Source organism: Mugil cephalus, chromosome 2 (genome assembly GCF_022458985.1).
Source record: "Mugil cephalus isolate CIBA_MC_2020 chromosome 2, CIBA_Mcephalus_1.1, whole genome shotgun sequence".
NCBI lineage: Eukaryota > Metazoa > Chordata > Actinopteri > Mugiliformes > Mugilidae > Mugil > Mugil cephalus.
This window is the reverse complement of record NC_061771.1, coordinates 28960814-28980771: the sequence shown is the minus strand read 5'-3', so window position 1 is coordinate 28980771 and position 19958 is coordinate 28960814. Positions and strand designations below refer to the sequence as shown.

The following is a 19958-nucleotide window of genomic DNA, read 5'->3' as shown; positions in this document are numbered from 1 at the left end:
CAGCTGTGACGCCGCCAATAGTACTTTGAACGTGTTGAGTACAGTTTTTGCATACATACTCAAACATCTGTTTGAGGGTGCATTTGAAACAGAAAAACAGCCACTCGTTGTCGGCAGGATTCGAACCTGCGCGGGGAAACCCCAATGGATTTCTAGTCCATCGCCTTAACCACTTCGCCACGACAACCCCTTCCATAGCTCGGGCATGGGGAATTTTCGCTTTTTTATTTGCTTTTAAGCAAAATGCAGAGCAACGAGGGACCATAATCTGGGAGATGGACCACCCCTTTCTCCGCATTTCCAAAAAACTAAAATTCTTATCATGAAAAGCCAGGTGAGACAACTGCTAAACCCATAGAGCCAGATCAGCAAGGCCAGAGAACAGAGCTTCTGTGGCAGAGCACTGTTTAAGACTTGTTATTGTTGAAGAAAACAGGTCCTGCATTACAACATGAGTGGGGTGTGGGAGTGAAGCGTGAGGCATAGCAGTGATTGGGCACGAATAAGCCAACACTGCCTATTTATAATATATGATAGCATTTGGTTGAGGCGATTCTTAGACACATTTATTAAGACCGCGATTAAATGAGTGGAAGAAATAGAATGCACATTTTTTATTTCACTTTTCCATACTCGTCCCATAGGGTTACACGGTAGAATCTTCTCTCAGATGTAGCAAACATGGCGCCCATGATTTGAGTTGACCAGACTCTCTCTGATATATGGCTCTGACTTTTACTAAAACAGCATGTCCCTGGTCGGTGGATTAGGAATAGCAGTTACTTTGCACTTCACAAATTCATCTCCTGGTTAAAAAAAAAATAAAAAAAATAGCAACATACCGATGTTCCCATTAAAATAAGCCTGACTTTTTAACACTTTGTTTTGTTTTACCATTTTTTTCCGGTTGTCAGCAACGTTAGCAGTTTATAAATTGTAAAATGTATCATTTAGAGGATTTTTCTTAAGAAACATTAGGGAAATTTCAGATCGGACTGTCTCGTGAGCCCCTTTTGGCCCAGAAGGCTGCATGTTTGACACCCCTGATTTAGATAAAACATAAGCAGTGTGAAGTCAGCTGATGAAATAGTTGCCTAATACAGACATGATGTGAAGTCATGAGACAATTTCTATGTAGTTTTTCCACTGTATTGAACAGAAATCACTTGCATGCTTATTTTTCCGTTGTCACCGTTCTCTCATAACCAAATCTAAGGGCTGCTACTCAAAGAGAGTTGTTTAGAGTATGCATGAGCTCTTCAACAAGACGCTACTGGGTTTCGTTCACCAGTATGTACTGATAACGGTGATGAGAGGCTTCGAATAAGATGCACGCTGTGTAAAAATTAAACAAAACTGCTACAATCCATTAGCACCTCATCAGAGAAGCTATCCAACCTCAAGAAGAAACGAGATAACGGCTTCAATATGTGGACTGCTACTGTGAGTTTTGTGCAAAATCTAGTGGAGCAGATCCTAATGACTGGTATGGTAATGCTGCTTTAAGAGAACTCTCTAAGTCAAGGCTAAAAAGCAACTCGACGGAACTGCTGCATCTTCAGACGTGAGCGTGTAGGAGTAATGGCAGCCAACTCCTGATGAAGGTCACACAGACTAAAAAGCTTTCATTAAAGATCCTCTATTAGGAAGCAGCGGTATGTGGGCGTTTGTTCTTTTAGATCATTTTACAAATTAAAAGGACAGAATCACACGAGTGGAAAAGCCAATTAACGTTGAATTCCTCACAGCTCGACCCCATAGGCGTCGGATGATATCTCACCGTATCCCGTGAATAGGTTTTCATCTAAAGCCACTTTGATGAGGAAATTGAAAATATCTTCGTTTGGCAACAAAGTGAGTGGACTCAGATGCAAACAAGAACTTTATAATAAGTGCGAGACGTGAACCTGTATGCAGGGTACAGTTTGTAGGTGTGTGTTTTCCATGTCGGACAGCGGCTTACCCACACACTGGAACTTGTCTGCTGGGGTGGTGAGCAGCAGCTTGCCCTCCATGCCGCGGGGCCCGGCACAGCGGGCGATGCCGGGCTCCTTGTAGCCGCTCTTCACCCAGTCTGACAGCCAGAGCAGACGGCAGTCACAGTACAGCGGGTTGGCTCCGATCGCCCTGCAGGAACAAAACAGATGAAGGGTCGGGTCACTGGTTGAGGGGAGAGGAGGACATTTTAATAATGATAATAATATTAATACATTTTATACACAGAGTGCATATTAAAAACAAACAACAATAAAAAGATTAAAAATGACAGAAGTGACAGAGCATCTCGCGTCAGATGGAATAAGCAGTTTTAAACAGATGTGTTTTATGATTTGGGGTTGCAATGAAACCCCAGAACAGAGCCCTGGGGCATGCCTTCAGTAATGGAGGAAGGGGTGGATTTAAAGGACTTCATATACTGAGTGAGGGCAGAGAGATAAGACGTGAATCTCCAAATCCCCTAATCCTCCAACAAAAAAATACAAAAAAAAGAATATATAAAAATGTCATTATAAAAGAGTAAAACGTAATAGAAACGCTAGTTACTAGTAACTGAAAAAAAGTGGTCAGATTAGAATAACACGCTACTAAGTAACTCGTTACTGGCATCACCGGCTCTGAATGGGTTAAATGCAGAGAACGTTTTGTCCTTATGAAGGATGAATAAATGAGAAATTATTATTATTGACATAGGATCACATAAATCAGTAAGCACAGATGCACAGTGTTCGATACAAGCTGCAATACCTCATATTATATTATATTATATTATATTATATTATATTATATTATATTATATTATATTATATTATGCAGAAAGGATCTTTATCCTATTTTGTGGTGTTGCTTTATGCACCAGTCAAAGATGTTGCCACATTCAGTTTCTGGATAAAGTTTCCTCCCTGCACTTCATTTGGTTTTTCATCACAGAAAGCAAGTTACACTTGAAAGCAAACATTTTTTTTTTCCATTTTGCCTTATCTATTTCTTTGTGTGACTGAATGTTGCCGGTGGAATTGGAGGTTTCAGACTTGGGTTTGTTCTCCTTGGTTGTGCTTTCTTCTTCTTCTTCTTCAAAACTAAACTATAACTAACTAAACCTCTAATTAAAAAAAAAGAAGTAAGTAATTCTCAAATCCACAGGGTGGAGCTGTCAGACCTCACACACGGACGATGTCACACACATCCACAGCCACAAAATATTTAAGCTTGTAAAATTAATTTATACTCGAGTCACTGATTCAATTGAGGAGATTATCAGAGACAGACAGATCTAATCACAGAATTCTTCCCCACTCTGCATCCTTTACCTGAACAGGAGTCACTATGAGATGAGTGGGATCACACTGATACCTGAACATGTCATATCTGAAACACTGTGGGCTGAACCACAGTAATAAATAAATAACCTGGAACATGAAGTAATGGGAAGTAAATAAACACATGGCAGTTTAAAAGACTGTCACTGAAGATCGAGTGTTTCCATTCACTAACTCGATTATTTCTGACACTAAAAGTAAAATGACAGATGACACATTTCTAGTTTAATTTTATTTAGTTTAGCATTTGTTTTAAATCTTTGTTGAAAACCTGTTTGTGCAGGATATCTCTGATTTTATTGATTTTACAGTTTTTACTCTCGCAATGATGCTTTATTGCTTATTTTAGCTCATTTATTTGGTTTTACGAAAATTATTTACATTTGCGCTGCTTGTGCGGCTCTTTGGTTCAGCCGAGGTTGCTTTTAAACGTGTTACTGAAATAAATCGTGACAGTTAGATACGTCTCTAGATGCACTCGGACAAGGATTCTATTAAAAGCTCTTTGCGTGACGGCTAATATTTTACCAAAGGCAGATTTCTCTTAATTATCTTCCTCAAACCATAATCACATTATCAGCCTGAGCAGGTGATACATAGCTGCACGTTAGATCTGATCCTATTTTCATCCCTCAATATAATATAATTATATTATATATATATATATATAGATTTTTTTTTTTATTTAGCACAAAATGATGTTAAGTGCATAGCAGCTGATGCCAAATCAGCTGCTTGAGATTAGTTTACATCCTTGCTTCATTGTTTTTATTGACTAAGACTCAGCAGGATGCTGTTTGCAGAAACGATGCCACGCTACTGAAAACAGAAATAAAAAATTCTCCTCTCCTCTCCTCTCCTCTCTCTCTCCTCTCCTCTCCTCTCCTCTCCTCTCCTCTCCTCTCCTCTCCTCTCCTCTCCTCTCCTCTCCTCTCCTCTCCTCTCCTCTCTTCTCTTCTCTTCTCTTCTCTTCTCTTCTCTTCTCTTCTCTTCTCTTCTCTTCTCTTCTCCTCTCCTCTCCTCTCCTCTCCTCTCCTCTCCTCTCCTCTCCTCTCTTCCTCCTGCTCTCTAGCCTTCAATCATCTTTCCTCCTCCTCCTCCCTCACTCCTCTTTATCTTTAAGTTCCTCTCCACCATCCATCTCCCTCCTCTTCCCTCCACACTTATTGGAGATGCTCAGATGGACTCACATGAGTCATGCTTGACTGAAGATGATTATAGTGTATTTGCAGTCACACACACACACACACACACACACACACACACACATATATATATATATAAGCTGCGGGCCCAGATCAATAAAGCCATGGGAAACGATGGATCTCTCCAGCTAATTCAATCCACCACTTCACTTGAAACCACTCGCTCTCTGAGAACCGGACTTATCTGAGTGGAGCCATAAAGGCAGGGGGATGAGTGTGCATCTCTTTCTCTGTCACACACACACACACACACACACACACACACACACACACACACCACACACACACACACACACACACACACACACACACACACACACAGGCAGACCTCATTCTGTCATCCAGCACAGACCTCGCTGTCCGTTACCCTGAGCCGGATCTGTCGTTATGTACGTGCATGTAAGTACGCGCGTGCTGCATGTACATTTCAGTGCTTACAGGTGAGACAGGGAGGCCACGTCACTGAAGATGCCCTGCTGCAGCTCGGAGATGTCGTTGCCGTGGAGAGAGCTGGGAGGGCAAAAAAAAAAAATAAATAAATAAATAATAGACAACGGCAGGTCAGAAAAAGGTTAGAAGCAGTCGAACTGTAGACTCGGAAACTCTAACGGCTCTGACAGGCAGTGAGTCACATCCAGCTCAACAACAGCAATCTGAAAACAGATGATGGCTGTAATAAGGCAAAGCGGGGACGGTGATTCGCTTTGGTCGGTGACAAGTATATGCTATGGTAAATGGAAACGGAAATGTTTTAAGTGTGTGTGTGTGTGTGTGTGTGCTCACAGCAGCCTTAGGGAGCGCAAGCCACCCAGCGCCAGAGGAGGGATACAGCGGAGTGAGTTGTAACTGAGGATCCTGGAAAGAAAGAAAAGACGATGGAGTTAAAAAATAATAAATAAATATGAGAGTATTAAAAGCAGCAGAATCAGAGACGGGCTTTTCTCTTATTCCTAACATGAATCTTAATTGTCAGATCTGCATTCAACAAAATAGAACTCATGTTTAAGATTAGGATGTTTTATGCTAACAGTAGCCTGGAGCCTGGATTTTATTTCCACAGAGTACACAGTAGGGGTTGTGTGACTTTTTAAAGTCGACTAATTTGTGGTGAAAGTCGAGTCAACTAGTCGCTGATGTTACATATAAAAACACTTGAGTTACAACAATGAAATCTATGTTCTTGACCTGAACACATATTATAGCGTTTCACTCAAAATAAGCAACAGAAGCTTTTCTGCGAGCCCACGCCAACAACCACAAACAGCGTCAGTCTGACACTTCTAACATGTGGCCCTCCTGCTCTGCAAACACTCAGCTCTACTGTAACTTCCTTCCCTGCCGTGGTGCATTTAGTGACATCAAGGACAAAAAGGACACGCTCTACAACCACCATGAACAGAAACACTCGAGCTTGCCGCGTGCTGCATGTTTTAAGATAATAGCTACATATCTCAGAAACCTTTTCCGTGCATAGTAGCCAAAGGTCTAAAAACGTTAGACAATTAAATTTTCTTTATTATAGTTATAGTTTTATTCTAGTTATTTTTATGCCTTTAGTGTTTCCCCAACTTCAAAGTGGTGAGGGTGGGATAGTGTTTCCTCACTGCTCTTAAATTCCTCAGTGTTTTTAAAATGTTCATCTCTGTGTGTGTGGACTCTTGGTCTACTGTTTTTTCTTTCATGTAAAGCATCCTTTGTATAAAAAGTGCTCTATAAAAGTTTGACTGATTGTCACATGATATGCGACTAGTAATACTTCCTGCTTAAAGCGTCAAGGCACATCAGTGAAGTCGACTAGTCGGTACAACCCCTAGTACACTGTGATACTTGCTAGACTTGTAAACTAAGCCCACTGACTGATTCCATGTGTGAAACTGGTGCAGTTCCTTAAATGTAAAATACCAAAGTTACATCTCTGCCCTGCTCCAGAAGGCAGATAAATTTTAACTTTTAACTGCAACTGTCGGATTGTTAAACTGTGGAGTGGAAATTCTCTCTATGATGAAAAAAAATCTTCTTCTTTTCACACATTATACAAAAATCTGCTGATAACACATATCTTAATAATCTCACAGCCTTTCCTCTAGTACCAAAATTATCTCTCTTTTTAGTTCCACAGATTTTCGTTTGGTGTGAATACTTTTTTTTTTTAACATTTTAAGGGGGACTTTGCTATTTTAGCACATTAGGACCACTTTATTTGTCTCGGACAGTACTATTCAGCCTTTGAGATGCGACAAAAGGAATGTCTTTGGTGAGTCACGTGGGCCAGAGATTGACAGGAAAACAACCTCTAATTATGTTATCACAGTTCAGACCACATTTTTATTTATTTATTTATTTTTTAACAGAAACCCTGAATGGAGTTTATAAAGGTTGCCCTGAAAGGCTAAAGGAACTTCATGAAGATGATCGTGTCTTGCATTACCAGGTTTTTTTTTATGACACGGACCCACATTACGGACTGTCTTTTTAAAAGTAGCTGCCTCTGCTGCTTCAATTTGAGAAATATTTGTCAATCATGCAGAGATTAATGCACACTATCTATCCTCCTGTGCAAACGTCAGCGGAAAACAGACTCCGTTAGCTGGGCTTTACGGCAAGATCCATCTTTCCAAACATAGTTTCACATTAGCCACTGACTAGAGGCATAGATCTCAAGCTGCGTGCAACCATTAAAATGTTAGTTATTGATTCGGCATATATATATTTTGCGCTGTCTTCTCGTCTAACGCCGTAACAGAGGACGCCTGTGTGGATGAACTCACAGTGTGGTGAGCTGGCTCATGTTGGAGAAGGAGTCGTCAGACAGGGAGTTGATTTTATTGTTGCTCAGATCTCTGCAGAGGCAAAGGTCAGTGGCAATCAATACACAAACACTCAACTGCAGAAGTCCTATTAAGACACACAGACATGTACAGTATACAAACCTGCACACACACATTGTAATCTCTCCGAGTACTGTCCTTTCTCTTTGAGACATGAATTCCCACAACTTTAAATGCTGCAGATCAATAAACTCCTTCCAGCTTATAGGAGGACCTCAATATGCAGTCTACAGCGCCCCCTGGTGGGAGTGTTTGTAAAAACAAGGGGGTTGTCTTCAGCTCTTTTGCAACCGAATGAAAGTACTCATCCTAAGATTTGATTATTTGAGTTCATATCCATATGAGAGGATTTTTTATTAGACTTGGAGACATTGTTCTTTGCAGTATCCCACAGTATTTGCATGGGGCTGCAATGCACACATGAAATTAATGATTAATGTGTCAAACAAAGCTACTATATGTCATATTGAGTTGTACTTATTAGGCACCAGTAGTGATATTGCAGAGTCATTTCTTACACAAGCTGCAGGTATTTGAAGGTGGCCAATTCCTTAGGAACGCTGGTGAACTGGTTACCGTCGAGATACCTGAGGAGACCACACAGAGACATTAATGCACCTCTGCAGAATGATAATTCATATCATCATCCATTAAGGATATCTGAGATCATTTCTAAATCATAACATCGCTCATCCACAAAGCCATTACGTTCCTGATTGCCTTTCTGATGAGGGAATTAAACTGATTAACGCGCAGCGACACTGTGCAACAAGGAAACCCCGAGCTCTCATTAATTGCTTGATTACTGCAGAAGAACGGAGGAATAGATAAAAAAGAAACATTCATTTCAAATTAAATTAATCTGTCTGCCGTCGAGCTTCGATGTTTGACATTGTACAAGACTAAATTGTGTAACCGCATTACGGTTGTGTGATTCAAAAAAAGAAACAAAGATAATAAGGCAGTGAAATAAATAATAAATTGGTAGAAATAAATTGCTTTCCCGTTGGAGTGAGTGATGTCACAGCTTGAGGAAAGAAGCTGCTCCAGAGTCTTCTGTGGCTCGTGTGAACAGTAGCTGGGGTGGGTGTAATCTTTTTGCATCCTAGGAGCTTGACACAGACATTTAACCCCAGCGGTATCACTGATGCTCAGTAGCTGCTGCAGAGCCATCCTGTCCTGCAGCTTTCTCATTTTTCCTTAACCCCCTGAGACCAGAGCTTTGGTTGGGTATGCAGGAGGACCTCAGAAGTATAAAAACTAAGGATCATCTTTGAATAGGAAGTACTCATACCTCATATAAGGATTATTTCACTGTGTAGTACAATCAAAAAAGTCACCCATGTGTAAGAGTTATTTTAATATCTGAACATTGCTGTGCAAAAGCAGAGCTCAAACCAAACACTATGTTTCATTGTTCAAAATATAATAATGTTCAAAACTGTCCATTTTTCATGCCTGAGTGTAGCTGAACAAAGACAAAAATGCAAACGACGAAGTTCCAATATCCTCAAACGTGCTAATTAGCGACGCTGCAGCTTGTTACTGTTGATAGAATTTGTTAAATTTGTCAAATCAAACTGGAAATAGAAGTTGCAACTGTAAATTTTCATGAGGTTTTGTACCTTGTCCACTTTTGTCCCGTGATCGCCTGTATGAATGAATCAGCTGAAATGCCCGCCATCATGTTTTTACATCGATATCGACCTTTTGCTACCACCAGATTGCAGCCGGAAGTGTCTCGTTAAGAGGACATCCCACAGATACTTGACCAGCTTGGGTCTAGTGAATCTGGAGGCCAGGTCAACACCTTGTGCTGTTCTTCGTGTTTTTTTTGTTTTTTGTTTTTTTTGAGTTGTTCCTGTGTCAGGCTGCATCCTGCTGGGAAAGGATGCTGACATCAGGCAGCATCATTGCTATGGGTTGGATGGAAAGTTTCCTAGCAGAACACTGGATTGTCCCAGGATGTTTGTGTGTCATTGTTTCAACATGTTTGGATAGAAGACATTTAAGGCATCACACTGAAACAGCATCTACTGGATCATATTTTATCTTCAGGTTGAAATTCGTCTTTCAACACCAGCATACCTCTCCCATGCAGCAGATGTTCAAAGCAAACAATAAATTATTGCAAACGCGGTGTTCTTAGGTTTGATTTTTGAACCCTCTTTCGGTGGACCAAAATACCTGGCGTTATAATTTGCATGAGTGGAGCTTTGTGACTCACAGTTCGGTGACGTTGCGTGGCAGCCCTCTGGGCAGAGCCTGCAGGTGTTTGTTGCTGCAGCGGACCACCGTGTCCATGCAGGTGCACTGGTTGGGACACGAGGGCCCCAGAGCACAGCTGCTGTCCTCCAGCACAGAGCCTGAACACACAGAACAGACTTTACTTTGTCAACCAAAGAAAAAGAAAAGGTGTCATGCATTTTGCAATATCCTCACGCAGTCGTGCTTTCACTGCACTTCACTGCTCCGTACCATCCTCGCAGCGGAAATCGGGCACAGCCACATCCTGCAGCGGGATCTCCCGGAGGAAGGCCGGGCCCTGACAGCGAGGGTTCCCGGTCACGATCCGCCGGCTTCGGAGCCACGCCCCAAACCAGGACAGACGGCAGTCGCAGTTAAAAGGGTTGGCCAGGAGGTTTCTGGTGGACAGCGCAGATGGTTAGCAGTGGAAAAACTAAAAAGGGTGATGAAGGCTGATATGGCGTCTCACTGACAGGGTGGACAGGTTGGGCAGCGTGTCGAAGGCTCCGGGCAAGATGGTGCTCAGCTGGTTGTCGTAGAGGGAGAGCAGCCGGACGTTGGCCAGACCCGTGAAGCTGCCGTTGTGGATACAGCTGATCTTGTTGTTCCTGAGCATCCTGTACACACAAATATATCACAAAATGGTATAAATCTGTTGGTTTTAGCTTAAATCTTTGATAATCATTTACTTTTATATATATATATATATATAAAAAAGTTAACTCAGGGAGGCACAAGAATTCCATTACTAGGAAAGCACGTATACCTGTGCACCTGTGCAAATGGCAATGAATAGTCTATTCTATTCTAGAAATGTTGAGTGACAAAAAGTGATGAAACTATGTGGATGAGATGACCTTTTCAACAAACAATTTGGCCCTCTTGATGTTAATCCAATTCTCCAATAAATTAAAGAGCCCATATTTAGAGTGCTTGAAAAGCGGAGTGCAGCACTTCCACCTCCGCTTGACCTTTCCTAAATGAGTTCAAACAGTGCGTATTAATCTAATCAGTATATCCAGTATATTTTCAATACGGTGTCTCTGGTGACATTTCTATTCCTGTTCTATATGCGTATTCACTTCATATACACTACAGGCCAAATGTTTGGAAGCAAGATTTGTGCATAAAAGATCATAATTTCTACTTTGGAACAAAATAAACATGATTATTATATAAAGAGTAACTTATCACAAGACATTTTCACTAGAATTGTCGGGTATTTGAGTTTTTCGTGCTTAGACTTTGCTTTCTTCAAAGTCTTCAGACTCTCAGAAGCCAACGAGTTAAAGTGAATTATACAAACTGTGATTTGTTCTTGCATCTAAAATGGTGGTCTGGTGACACCTAAAGATACACCATAAGATAAATTGAGGAAAAGGGTCTGATCACACATCCCAAAATACAAATATAAATCTTGCTGTTTTTTAAGAAAGGGATTGTGAAGTAGCTTCCAAACATTTGGCCTGTAGTGTACATATTTATTTACATATTTACTGGACTCAACATGTGCAATAGTTTTAATTTATTATAGAGCAACAACTTGGAGCACATGTTCACTTATACTTGTACATACTATTTATATATTTTTTACATTAATGTGTGTATTCTCATTCTAATTGCCTACTTATTCTTATATATTATTGCCTACATTGCTCTTTGTTCTGAACACTGGTTCACTTTTAATAGGAGTAGTAAGAGTAAGTAATTTCACCTTGGGATTAATAAAGTAATTCTGATTCTGATTCTCATGAATTAGTTAGTGTCCAAAGAAAAGATTTTCTAATAAAGATTGACGGGTGACAAGGACAAAGATGGATTGGAGTTGGAGGTGGCTTTTGCAGTTTTGCAGTTTGTGCAGTTACTTCCACTGCCAGAAGGTGGAGACAAAGATTCCACATTGCGGCTTTAAGGGACTAAATGAAAGCTTAAATCTGATTACTCAGTCAGAGTTAACTACTTATACCACCTTCTGTTGGCATTGTAACTTTGATAAACACTTTATTTGGATATTGATATTATTTTAACCGTTATATTACATGCAGCCAGTCAAACTCACAGCATACGCAGGCCCTCCATGCCTTTGAACATGCTTCCTCTCACAGACTCCAGGTGGTTGGCTGTGAGGTGAAGCTCCACCGCAGAGGAGGCACCTTCAAACGCCCCGTCCTCAATCTCTGAAATCTTGTTGTTGCTAAGGTTACTGGAAGTAAGGAAGACAAAACAGCCATTGTTTTCTGTCAGTGGTTTTGACACAGTTTTCTCTATCGCAACGCCTGTCCTTACATATTCACAACAATATGTTTCCCTTTTCCTTACAATGTACAGTAAATACCAGACAATGACCCCTCCCCAATAGTTTCTTTCTTTTTTTTTTGTGATGGAGTGGGTCATTGCTTTTGTCAACTTTCCAAAGTGACCTACATTTTCTTGAGCTGCGCCAGGCCCTTGAAGGCTCCGGTGGCCTCGAGCACGGAGAGGTCATTGTTGTTGAGACGCCTAGGCCAATCACAAACGGAGGAGGTGAAGAGGATGGAGCAAAAACATCGTTAGCAGGAGAGATGCTTTGGAATGTGTGCTTTTGTGCATCCAAGCAGTATGAATCCACATGTCAACATAAATATCCATAACATCGTGTGTGTGTGTGTTCATACGCTGTATAAATATGTTTCTGAATGTGTGTGTGTAAGCATTGTAGTCAGTGGGTGAATACAATACTTTCATAGTGATCTCGAAGATACATGAGTGTTCTCCAAGTAGAGTGTATGTACAGTGCAGGTTTTTGCAGTTTTCTAAATTTCTAAAAATGACTCAAAACATCCTTAAAGTCATTCAACAAAGGTCACAATCTAGGTGCATTTATAAAGAATATATATATAATTTGTTCATATCTGTAAGCGACTTGTAAAAGTATTTAAATGCACCAAAAGATGTTAGTGGTTTCCTAATATTAGAGAAAATCTCCAATAATAATGATTTATTAGGTGTTTATTCCAATATTATATCCAAAAATGCTAAAGTAAAACAAGTGGGCTTTCATCTTAGTAGAATAAAAAATAGGTTTAAATAGGAATGTGTTTTGGACAAGATAATCATGACTAGTGTCTGTTAAAGAATAAATAGTCCAGTTTGACTCAAGCCTCTGAATGACAGTGGGTCCCCTTCAATGACAGCTAAATATCGGGTTGTTAATACTGGTCATATACGTTTTTGATGAAAAGCACCATGATCTTTATTTATTTATTTATCTATTTATTTCAGCTCTCACAGTCGGGACTGGACTGCTTCAAGGCAGGTTGGCATGGCAGATGACTAATTAAAAGAAAACTTCTTAAAAAGTGGACACTTGAGCATGTGTCAGCATTATATTAACCACCTAAAATAACTGAAACTACCCTTAAAAAACTGACATGTATGACATGTGCTTTAGTGTTTTAGTTCAGCCCGAGTCCCATCCACTAACATGGAAGGGGGCGGAGCTTATGGCTTACAGTGCAGCCAGACACCAGGGGGAGCTCTACTCGCTTTGGCTTCACTTTTGAGGAGCTGTCTATCTTTATAAAGTCTATGAGCACCACCAACAGATACTCCTATTTAAAGCCCAACTATCCAGCAGTATTTTAAAAATGAAGACTCAGATGAAACATCTTCAGGAGACTCTACAAATCCAGTTGCTTCTTGTTATAAATCCATTATTAGTTTTTATCGAGTCTAGTTATTGCTGCAAAATTATGTGTGTTTGTAAGAGTGTGTGTTTGCGTCTCACAGCTCTTCAGTCGAGGGCGGCAGGTGCTCGGGGAACTTGGTGAGGCGGAGGTTGGAGCAGTCGACCACGTTGGCCTCGCAGCGGCATTTAGCCGGACACACCGGCTTACTGTTACACTCGTAGCTCAGGCGTCGGTCCTCAGTGCCTGGACGCAAGCAGACGGACGTACTCTATAGATCAAACTCTTAGAGTAGACGGGGTCCCAACTCATTTCAATTCAGGGGCCACATTCAGCTCAATTTGATCTCAAACAGACCAGTAACAGAACAACATCAGAAGACGTGAAAAATAACGACAACAATGAGAGATTCTTCATTTGTTTTAGAGCAAATAAGAACATTATGAGGTGCACTTTCCTCTTCTTCCCTATCTATCCCTATCCCTTCCTCCTTTTCTCCTTCTCCTCACCCTTCCTTATCATCCTTCCTTCTTCTTCTCCTCTTTCTTTACTAATTCATCCCACAGGCCAAGATGCACCCTCTGGTGGGCATCATGTTGGAGACCCTTGTCTTAGAGATATCCACCGACCTAATATCAAAGATTGTAAGTAATGCCTCAATAGATATTATTGGTGTAGATCTGGATGTATTTTATAGTTTGAATTACATAAAAACATAAATACTATAGGTATACAAACACGGATGATCACCTGGGATGTGGTACTGCTCCTTGGCTGCAATGAAGAAGAAGAAACAAAAGTGTGTCAGTCAAAATGCTTCACATAGACACATACACAACCACTCATGCTCCTGGAGAAGATCATGTATGGTATGAAACTGGCATCAGTTCAGATACAGCGGAAAGGAGGAGTTAAAAACAATCCAAGTCTGTGCTGTTTTATGGAAGCAATGTGTCGGCCTGCGTGAGGCTTTCCAGGCCTTGGCTCTGGACTAAAGCAGCGTGGAGCAGTTTGATGCAGCGATCAGAGGCCTCGGCCGAGCTTTCACTGTCCAGCGGCTGGCTTCACACACATACTGGCACCGTGTGCCAGGTGAAAATGTCCGGGGAGGCTTTTAGCTACAGCAGCTATTCAGTTCAAGGCGCTTTAGATTAACACTCTGCTTCTTCTTTCACGCTCTTTGCTTGTCACACACTCACTGCGCCTCTAAAATACCTGGAAGGATATATTCATATATTTATTTTTATACGGAAATAAAACCACCTCAAAAAGAAGAAAGGACAATTGTTATTTCACTCTAAAGAGACGCACACGCACAGAAAGAGTCTAACAGTGAAGTGGTAACAAAAGACCAAACACTAAATCCATTGGCAGCGTAAAGTAGGCAGGTACCGATTGCAATAAGCTCAACTTTGAGGCGACAACCAACTGAAGCAGCTAATATGACACAGTTCCTCAAACGTGTGCTGAAAGGAAACTCTGTCCATGACTTTGGTGCCTAAACCCAAACTTACCGCCACTGATTTCCTGAATCGATTTGATTCTGATTCAAAGCCCAGATTTGATCCATTAATGTTAATAATTTACCTCTAGTTTCACATCTTCTATATTTACTTACGTCTAGCTTTTATCTGTTGTCATACCTTTTAGATTTACAATTATATATATTGGTATATATCCAATGAATTATGAATCAGTTGTGGATCTTTCAAAATCTGGATTTTACCAAACCTGTAAATCATTTGAACACGGAAGGAGCTCATTTATTCCCAAATTTCCTTGAACGCAGCATCAGCTGCAGCTGAATCTCAACCAAGTTTTCCAAGACCCACCCCCACCCTGCTTCTGATTGGTAGGTGACGTTAGTTTGGAGGGAAAGTTGCTTTACTCTCATTGCATTGGTAGATGAACCCAATTGACTGCTGGAACCTGCATCAGCATTTTTTTTTTCTTTCTAAATGTTGATCAAAAAGCACACGCTGGAGATCGGACGCGCTGCTGGAGATATTTTAAGACCTGGTGACTGGTCAAACTGGTGAACTAAAAAACAACAACAAAAAAAAAACTAAAAGAAAACTGGGGCTAGCCTCATCAATACGAAATGCATTTGGTGTGAGGCATATACAAGAGCCAAGTAAAGCCTGAAACATCCACTGGCCACCAACTGGGCAACGGATAGCTCACTGATTATTCTCTAGCACTGTGCAGAACCTTTCCTATGAAAGAAATACAAGAAAAAAAAAATCAAATGTTTAAGAACTTAGAGAAAACCTTAATGGCAACCACAAGATGTTTATCTGGGTGGCTGTGTCCTCGTTTTGCACCAAGATGCTGTGATTGATTTGGTCTGAGCCAGAGACAATGTGCACTTGAATCCAACTGTGCATCATCTCTACATCTCTCCAAGAAGCTTATATTTATTACAGAACTCTCAGACCAGTTGGTTCGACTTTCCTCAGGAGAAAAACAATAAGCAACAGTCCGGATTTATAGTGTGGAGAGATAAATGTTTCTGACAGCAGGACATAAATAACATATACGCAAATACAGCAGTTTATAAAAAAAAAAAGGCTTTTTGGGGATAATAATCTGATGTTTCTCTCACCTACTGCTCGGCTAAAGCTGTTTTCAGTTCTTTGTCTTTTTCTCTCTCACACACACACACAAATATGCAAACACACAATGGCAGCGACTGACCGGAGCATCTGAACTTGTTGCTCTTGATCTGCGCAATGCGTTTGTTGGCAAGGCGGCGAGGGCTGGCACAGCGCGCTCCGCTCGTCTCTATGGGGTTGGAGCGCAGGAAGTCGGCCAGCCACTTCACATTACAGTCACACACGAAGGGGTTCTGGGCCAGATGGCTGAGGAGAAATCACAAAAGGGAAGGACATCAGTCGGATCGGGGCTGAATGGAGTGGAACCAAACTTAAAATAGCATGCGCGTCGTTGACTGTCTCACAGCGTCTGGATGCTGTGCAGCGAGCTGAAGGTGCCTTTGGCCAGACTCTGGATCTTGTTGTCGTACAGCGACAGGAGAGCCAAGTTCTCCAGATCTTTGAACACCGTCGCTCGGACGCAGTGGATCTTATTTGCGTTCAGCAGCCTGCAGGATGATAGGAGACGATATTCAATAAGGAAGTAGATGATAAACTAGGAGCTCTCTCTGGCTTCTGGGTACCACTATAAGAGCGCAAAAGGTCTTCTGAAAATGAATGGTACCCTCAGGAACTTGGACAAATCATCAGTTTTAGATGATTGAATGATTTGTTTTCTAATCAGACTCCAACTAATAAACAAGGTTCAGATACAAGAGGATGGAGGCCCCTGCAACTGCATGTTCTCCCTGGGTCTGCGTGGGTTCCCTGCAGGTACTTCCTCCCACCGTCCAAAGACATGCTCATTAGGTTAACTGGTGATTCTAAATTGACTGTAGGGTGAGTGTGAATGGTTGTCTGTCTGGGGTGTACTCCGTCTCTTGATCAGTGACAGCTGGGATAGGCTCCAGCCCCCCTGTGACCCTCCAGGGGACGAGTGGTTACAGAAAATTAATGAATTTTCTGAAAGGGGTCATAATGTTGTGGCTGATTGGTGTAGGCAGGTCTACAAAAAAGTTTCTAATTAGTTCTGCAGGTTTCTCCATCACTAATCACTTGGCTGAAGAACATTAGCCAAATTGGACGGGGTTTGTCTCTATACCTACCTGTACCTACATCTGCTCCACATATGCGGTGCATCAAGTCAGATAAGTAGTTCTTAGACACCTATCGGTCTGCATCCAACATTTTAAAACAGCCCGTGTAACGTTTGGACTTACAGCAGCTCCAGAGAGGAAAGACCATCAAAGACTCCGGCGGGCAGCTCGGTGATCTTATTTCCGTACAGAACTCTGCACACACAAAATACAAAAGACAGAATCAAAACTCTCAGAGGGGCTTCTTCAGTCATAAATGATCCATCAGTCTGTGTGCAACTCATACGACAACTTTTCTCAAAAGCTGTATCATCAAACCACATTGAGGCTCAACCGATAAAATATTTAAGCTGCTACAACCCAGCACACAAACTACAAACAAGACAGACGATCCGGTGTGTGCATGCGTACCTCATGTGTGCTGTGAATATTTGTGCAGCCTGATATTTCATAAGAATTCTCTGTTTGCAGAGATCAGGCACCACATTTGAATTATTCATACCAACAGATGCACAAACATGCGCATGCACTGGAAACTGGCGGTTTAGGCAGACACAATACGGACAAACAATAACATATCTGCAGAGACGCTCTCGGCGCTTCCGACAGTTTATCCGTACACATTCGGACTTGTGTGAGCGCTTGTTATTACTCACAAGGAGTTGAGAGCTCGGAGGCCGTGGAAAGCATCCGGAGCGATCTCAGATATCTGGTTGTTGCTCAGGTCTCTGAAAGACAACGATTTGTGAAAAAGTTAGAAACAAAACTACATGTTTACGGCGTAAAGATGAAGACTCCAGACATTATTCATCGACAAGGGAACACTCTTGAGAATCTCAAGTAAAAAGAAGATTGGTGAAGATTTCCACGTCACACTTGTACAATGCTACCTTCTTCAAATTAAGGTGAGTTTGAGGATATTACCAAAGTCCTCATTGTTTTATTGCACCTTTGCTTTTTCTAAATTGAGCTAGCCAATTGTTAGCTTGATAAACCGTTAGCCTTGGTAGCTTCTAGATGCAAACAGAGGCCAACCAGCAGCGTAGCTACTCAGGACTGATGCCGCCACTCGAACAACCAGTATTTTATGTACATTACTTCCAAAGTTGTAACCATAGGCTTTTGCCCAGGATCAGCTTCAAATACCAGTTAGGTTTCAGGGGAACTTTTTCTCCAACATCCTGCACAGTGAACATCTGAGATCAGTACAACATATCACAAAGACAATTAGCCATGTTTATGTTAAAAAGAGGTGGTAGCTTATAACCAGGTACTGGAGGAATCTTGAGTTTTTTTCTTGATTCATCTCTGTATGCCAAAGAATTTTGTCGCAGTATCCGGTGTCCAGGCTGTACTCAAGCTGCAACCTGAAGCCCATGCAGTTCATCGAGTGACCACTTGAGGCTCTAAAAGGGAGCAAATCTCCATAGACCCCATGTTTATTTCACTACTCGTGACAATTTTGTTCTAACTAATTTGTTTATTTTTAAAATTCTGTATAATTAAGGGTGTTGGGAGGGCGGGTCTCAACGTCCAGGCTGCTTTAGCTCCGCCCCAACACGACCCCCCCATGTCCATATTAGGAGTATCCGAGTGTGGGCAAAGTAAAGCTCATCCAACACGGCGACCAAGGGTTCCGCCCACTTCAGGCTTCATTTTCGAGGTTCAGAATCCATTGGGTGACGTCACGATGAATTTGTCCATTCAATGGGTGAATCCTGCCTCTCGCCCAATGACAGCTGGGATAAGTTCCAGCCCCCGCAGCCATCCAGAGGACAAGCAGTTTTCTTGTTGGATCCAAGTTTTACCTCCTGTCTCTGTGATTCCGCTCAACTGTCCTGCCTTATGTCGTTTGTCTGCGTTCTCCTCCCCTCATTTGTCTCACCTGTCTCTCGTTATTCCATCAGCCCCTGTGTGTGGTTGCACATATAACTCTTCCATCGCCTGAGTTCTGTGTCAAGTTCTGCTATCCCTGGTGTCTCATCGTAGTTCCTCGAGTTTTCATCTCGGCCCCTTCCTGTTCCTTGGTTATGTGTTCTTGGATTACCATGCCTCTCAACTGCAGCACCAACTGAGTGTTGTGTTTTGGTTCCACCTTCACCACATACAGTATGTGAAGAACCTCACATCTTCAGATCCTTTTCCTTCCGGTTCTTTTAGAGCCATGATTTATTCTCCAAGACGACATTTATCTGTTTGTAGTTTTTAACTCTTTTTTTTTTTTTTTTTTGTGCTTTTGTCGTTTTATTTCCTTTTATCTGATCTGAGGACCATTCTTTCCATGTGTGCATTTCTCCGGGGGGGTTAAACACGCATGAATGATTTTATTGTTCATTTTCTCTGAGCCCCGGACCAAATAAAAATCACTTATAAAAATGAAAAGTAAAAGGATAAAATGACTGGGCCGTGTTGTAAGTGAGTTTGACAGCAGTTTTATTTTCTCCTTTTTTTTCTGCGAGAGAGCAAGAGAAATGTTTTAGTGGCCAAGTTTTAACTCTTTGACATCTTTGATTTGCTTCGTCCGGCCAAACCGCGACATGTTAGATTATAAAGTCCTTGTTCTGCTGCCACACGTCAGTCGCTCAACTGACAAAATAAATTTAAAGAGAAACCACTTAAACCAGTCTGGTAATGTAATCATCTGCCCCCCTGCCACCCCCACCCTCTTAATGCTCTGGATGGTCCCCCAGTGATGATGTAAGGAGGGGGAAAAGGGGATAAGACTGAGAAGAAAAGGAAAACCACAGCGATACAACAACGGGGAGAGAGAATGTCTAAAGATAGACGGACAGAAGAGAAAAGCAGCGATGGAGGACGGGACGAAAACCACAAAGAAAGAAGACAAAGAGAAAGTCAGGAAGCCGTGATCATTATTATTGTGGTCACCTTTCCATTTTTTATTTTCAAAGATCATAATGATCCGTGTTTAAGTTATCATGCACAAAATAAAACAACAACAAAAAAAAAGACTGCACGTCTTTGCAGGCTGACATAAATCAAATGCT

At 41.5% G+C, this 19958-nt stretch overlaps 1 protein-coding gene and 1 non-coding gene across 2 annotated transcripts in view; both read right to left on the bottom strand.

Moving 5' to 3' along the window:
- The window catches only part of slit1b (slit homolog 1b (Drosophila)), an 88655-nt gene that overhangs the window by 25840 nt on the left and 42857 nt on the right, over positions 1–19958 (bottom strand). Inside the window, exons 11-26 of the mRNA XM_047577250.1 lie at positions 17610–17681; positions 17077–17148; positions 16222–16365; positions 15960–16123; positions 14013–14036; positions 13364–13508; positions 12022–12096; positions 11657–11800; positions 10071–10214; positions 9829–9995; positions 9578–9716; positions 7869–7937; positions 7291–7362; positions 5306–5377; positions 4961–5032; positions 1964–2127 (exon numbers count right to left, since the gene is read on the bottom strand). Coding sequence (XP_047433206.1) covers positions 1964–2127; positions 4961–5032; positions 5306–5377; positions 7291–7362; positions 7869–7937; positions 9578–9716; positions 9829–9995; positions 10071–10214; positions 11657–11800; positions 12022–12096; positions 13364–13508; positions 14013–14036; positions 15960–16123; positions 16222–16365; positions 17077–17148; positions 17610–17681 — 1739 coding nt within the window. The remainder of the gene's footprint in view (positions 1–1963; positions 2128–4960; positions 5033–5305; positions 5378–7290; positions 7363–7868; positions 7938–9577; positions 9717–9828; positions 9996–10070; positions 10215–11656; positions 11801–12021; positions 12097–13363; positions 13509–14012; positions 14037–15959; positions 16124–16221; positions 16366–17076; positions 17149–17609; positions 17682–19958) is intronic.
- trnas-aga lies at positions 106–187 on the bottom strand. The gene has a single exon. It is a non-coding gene; the product is annotated as a tRNA-Ser (tRNA).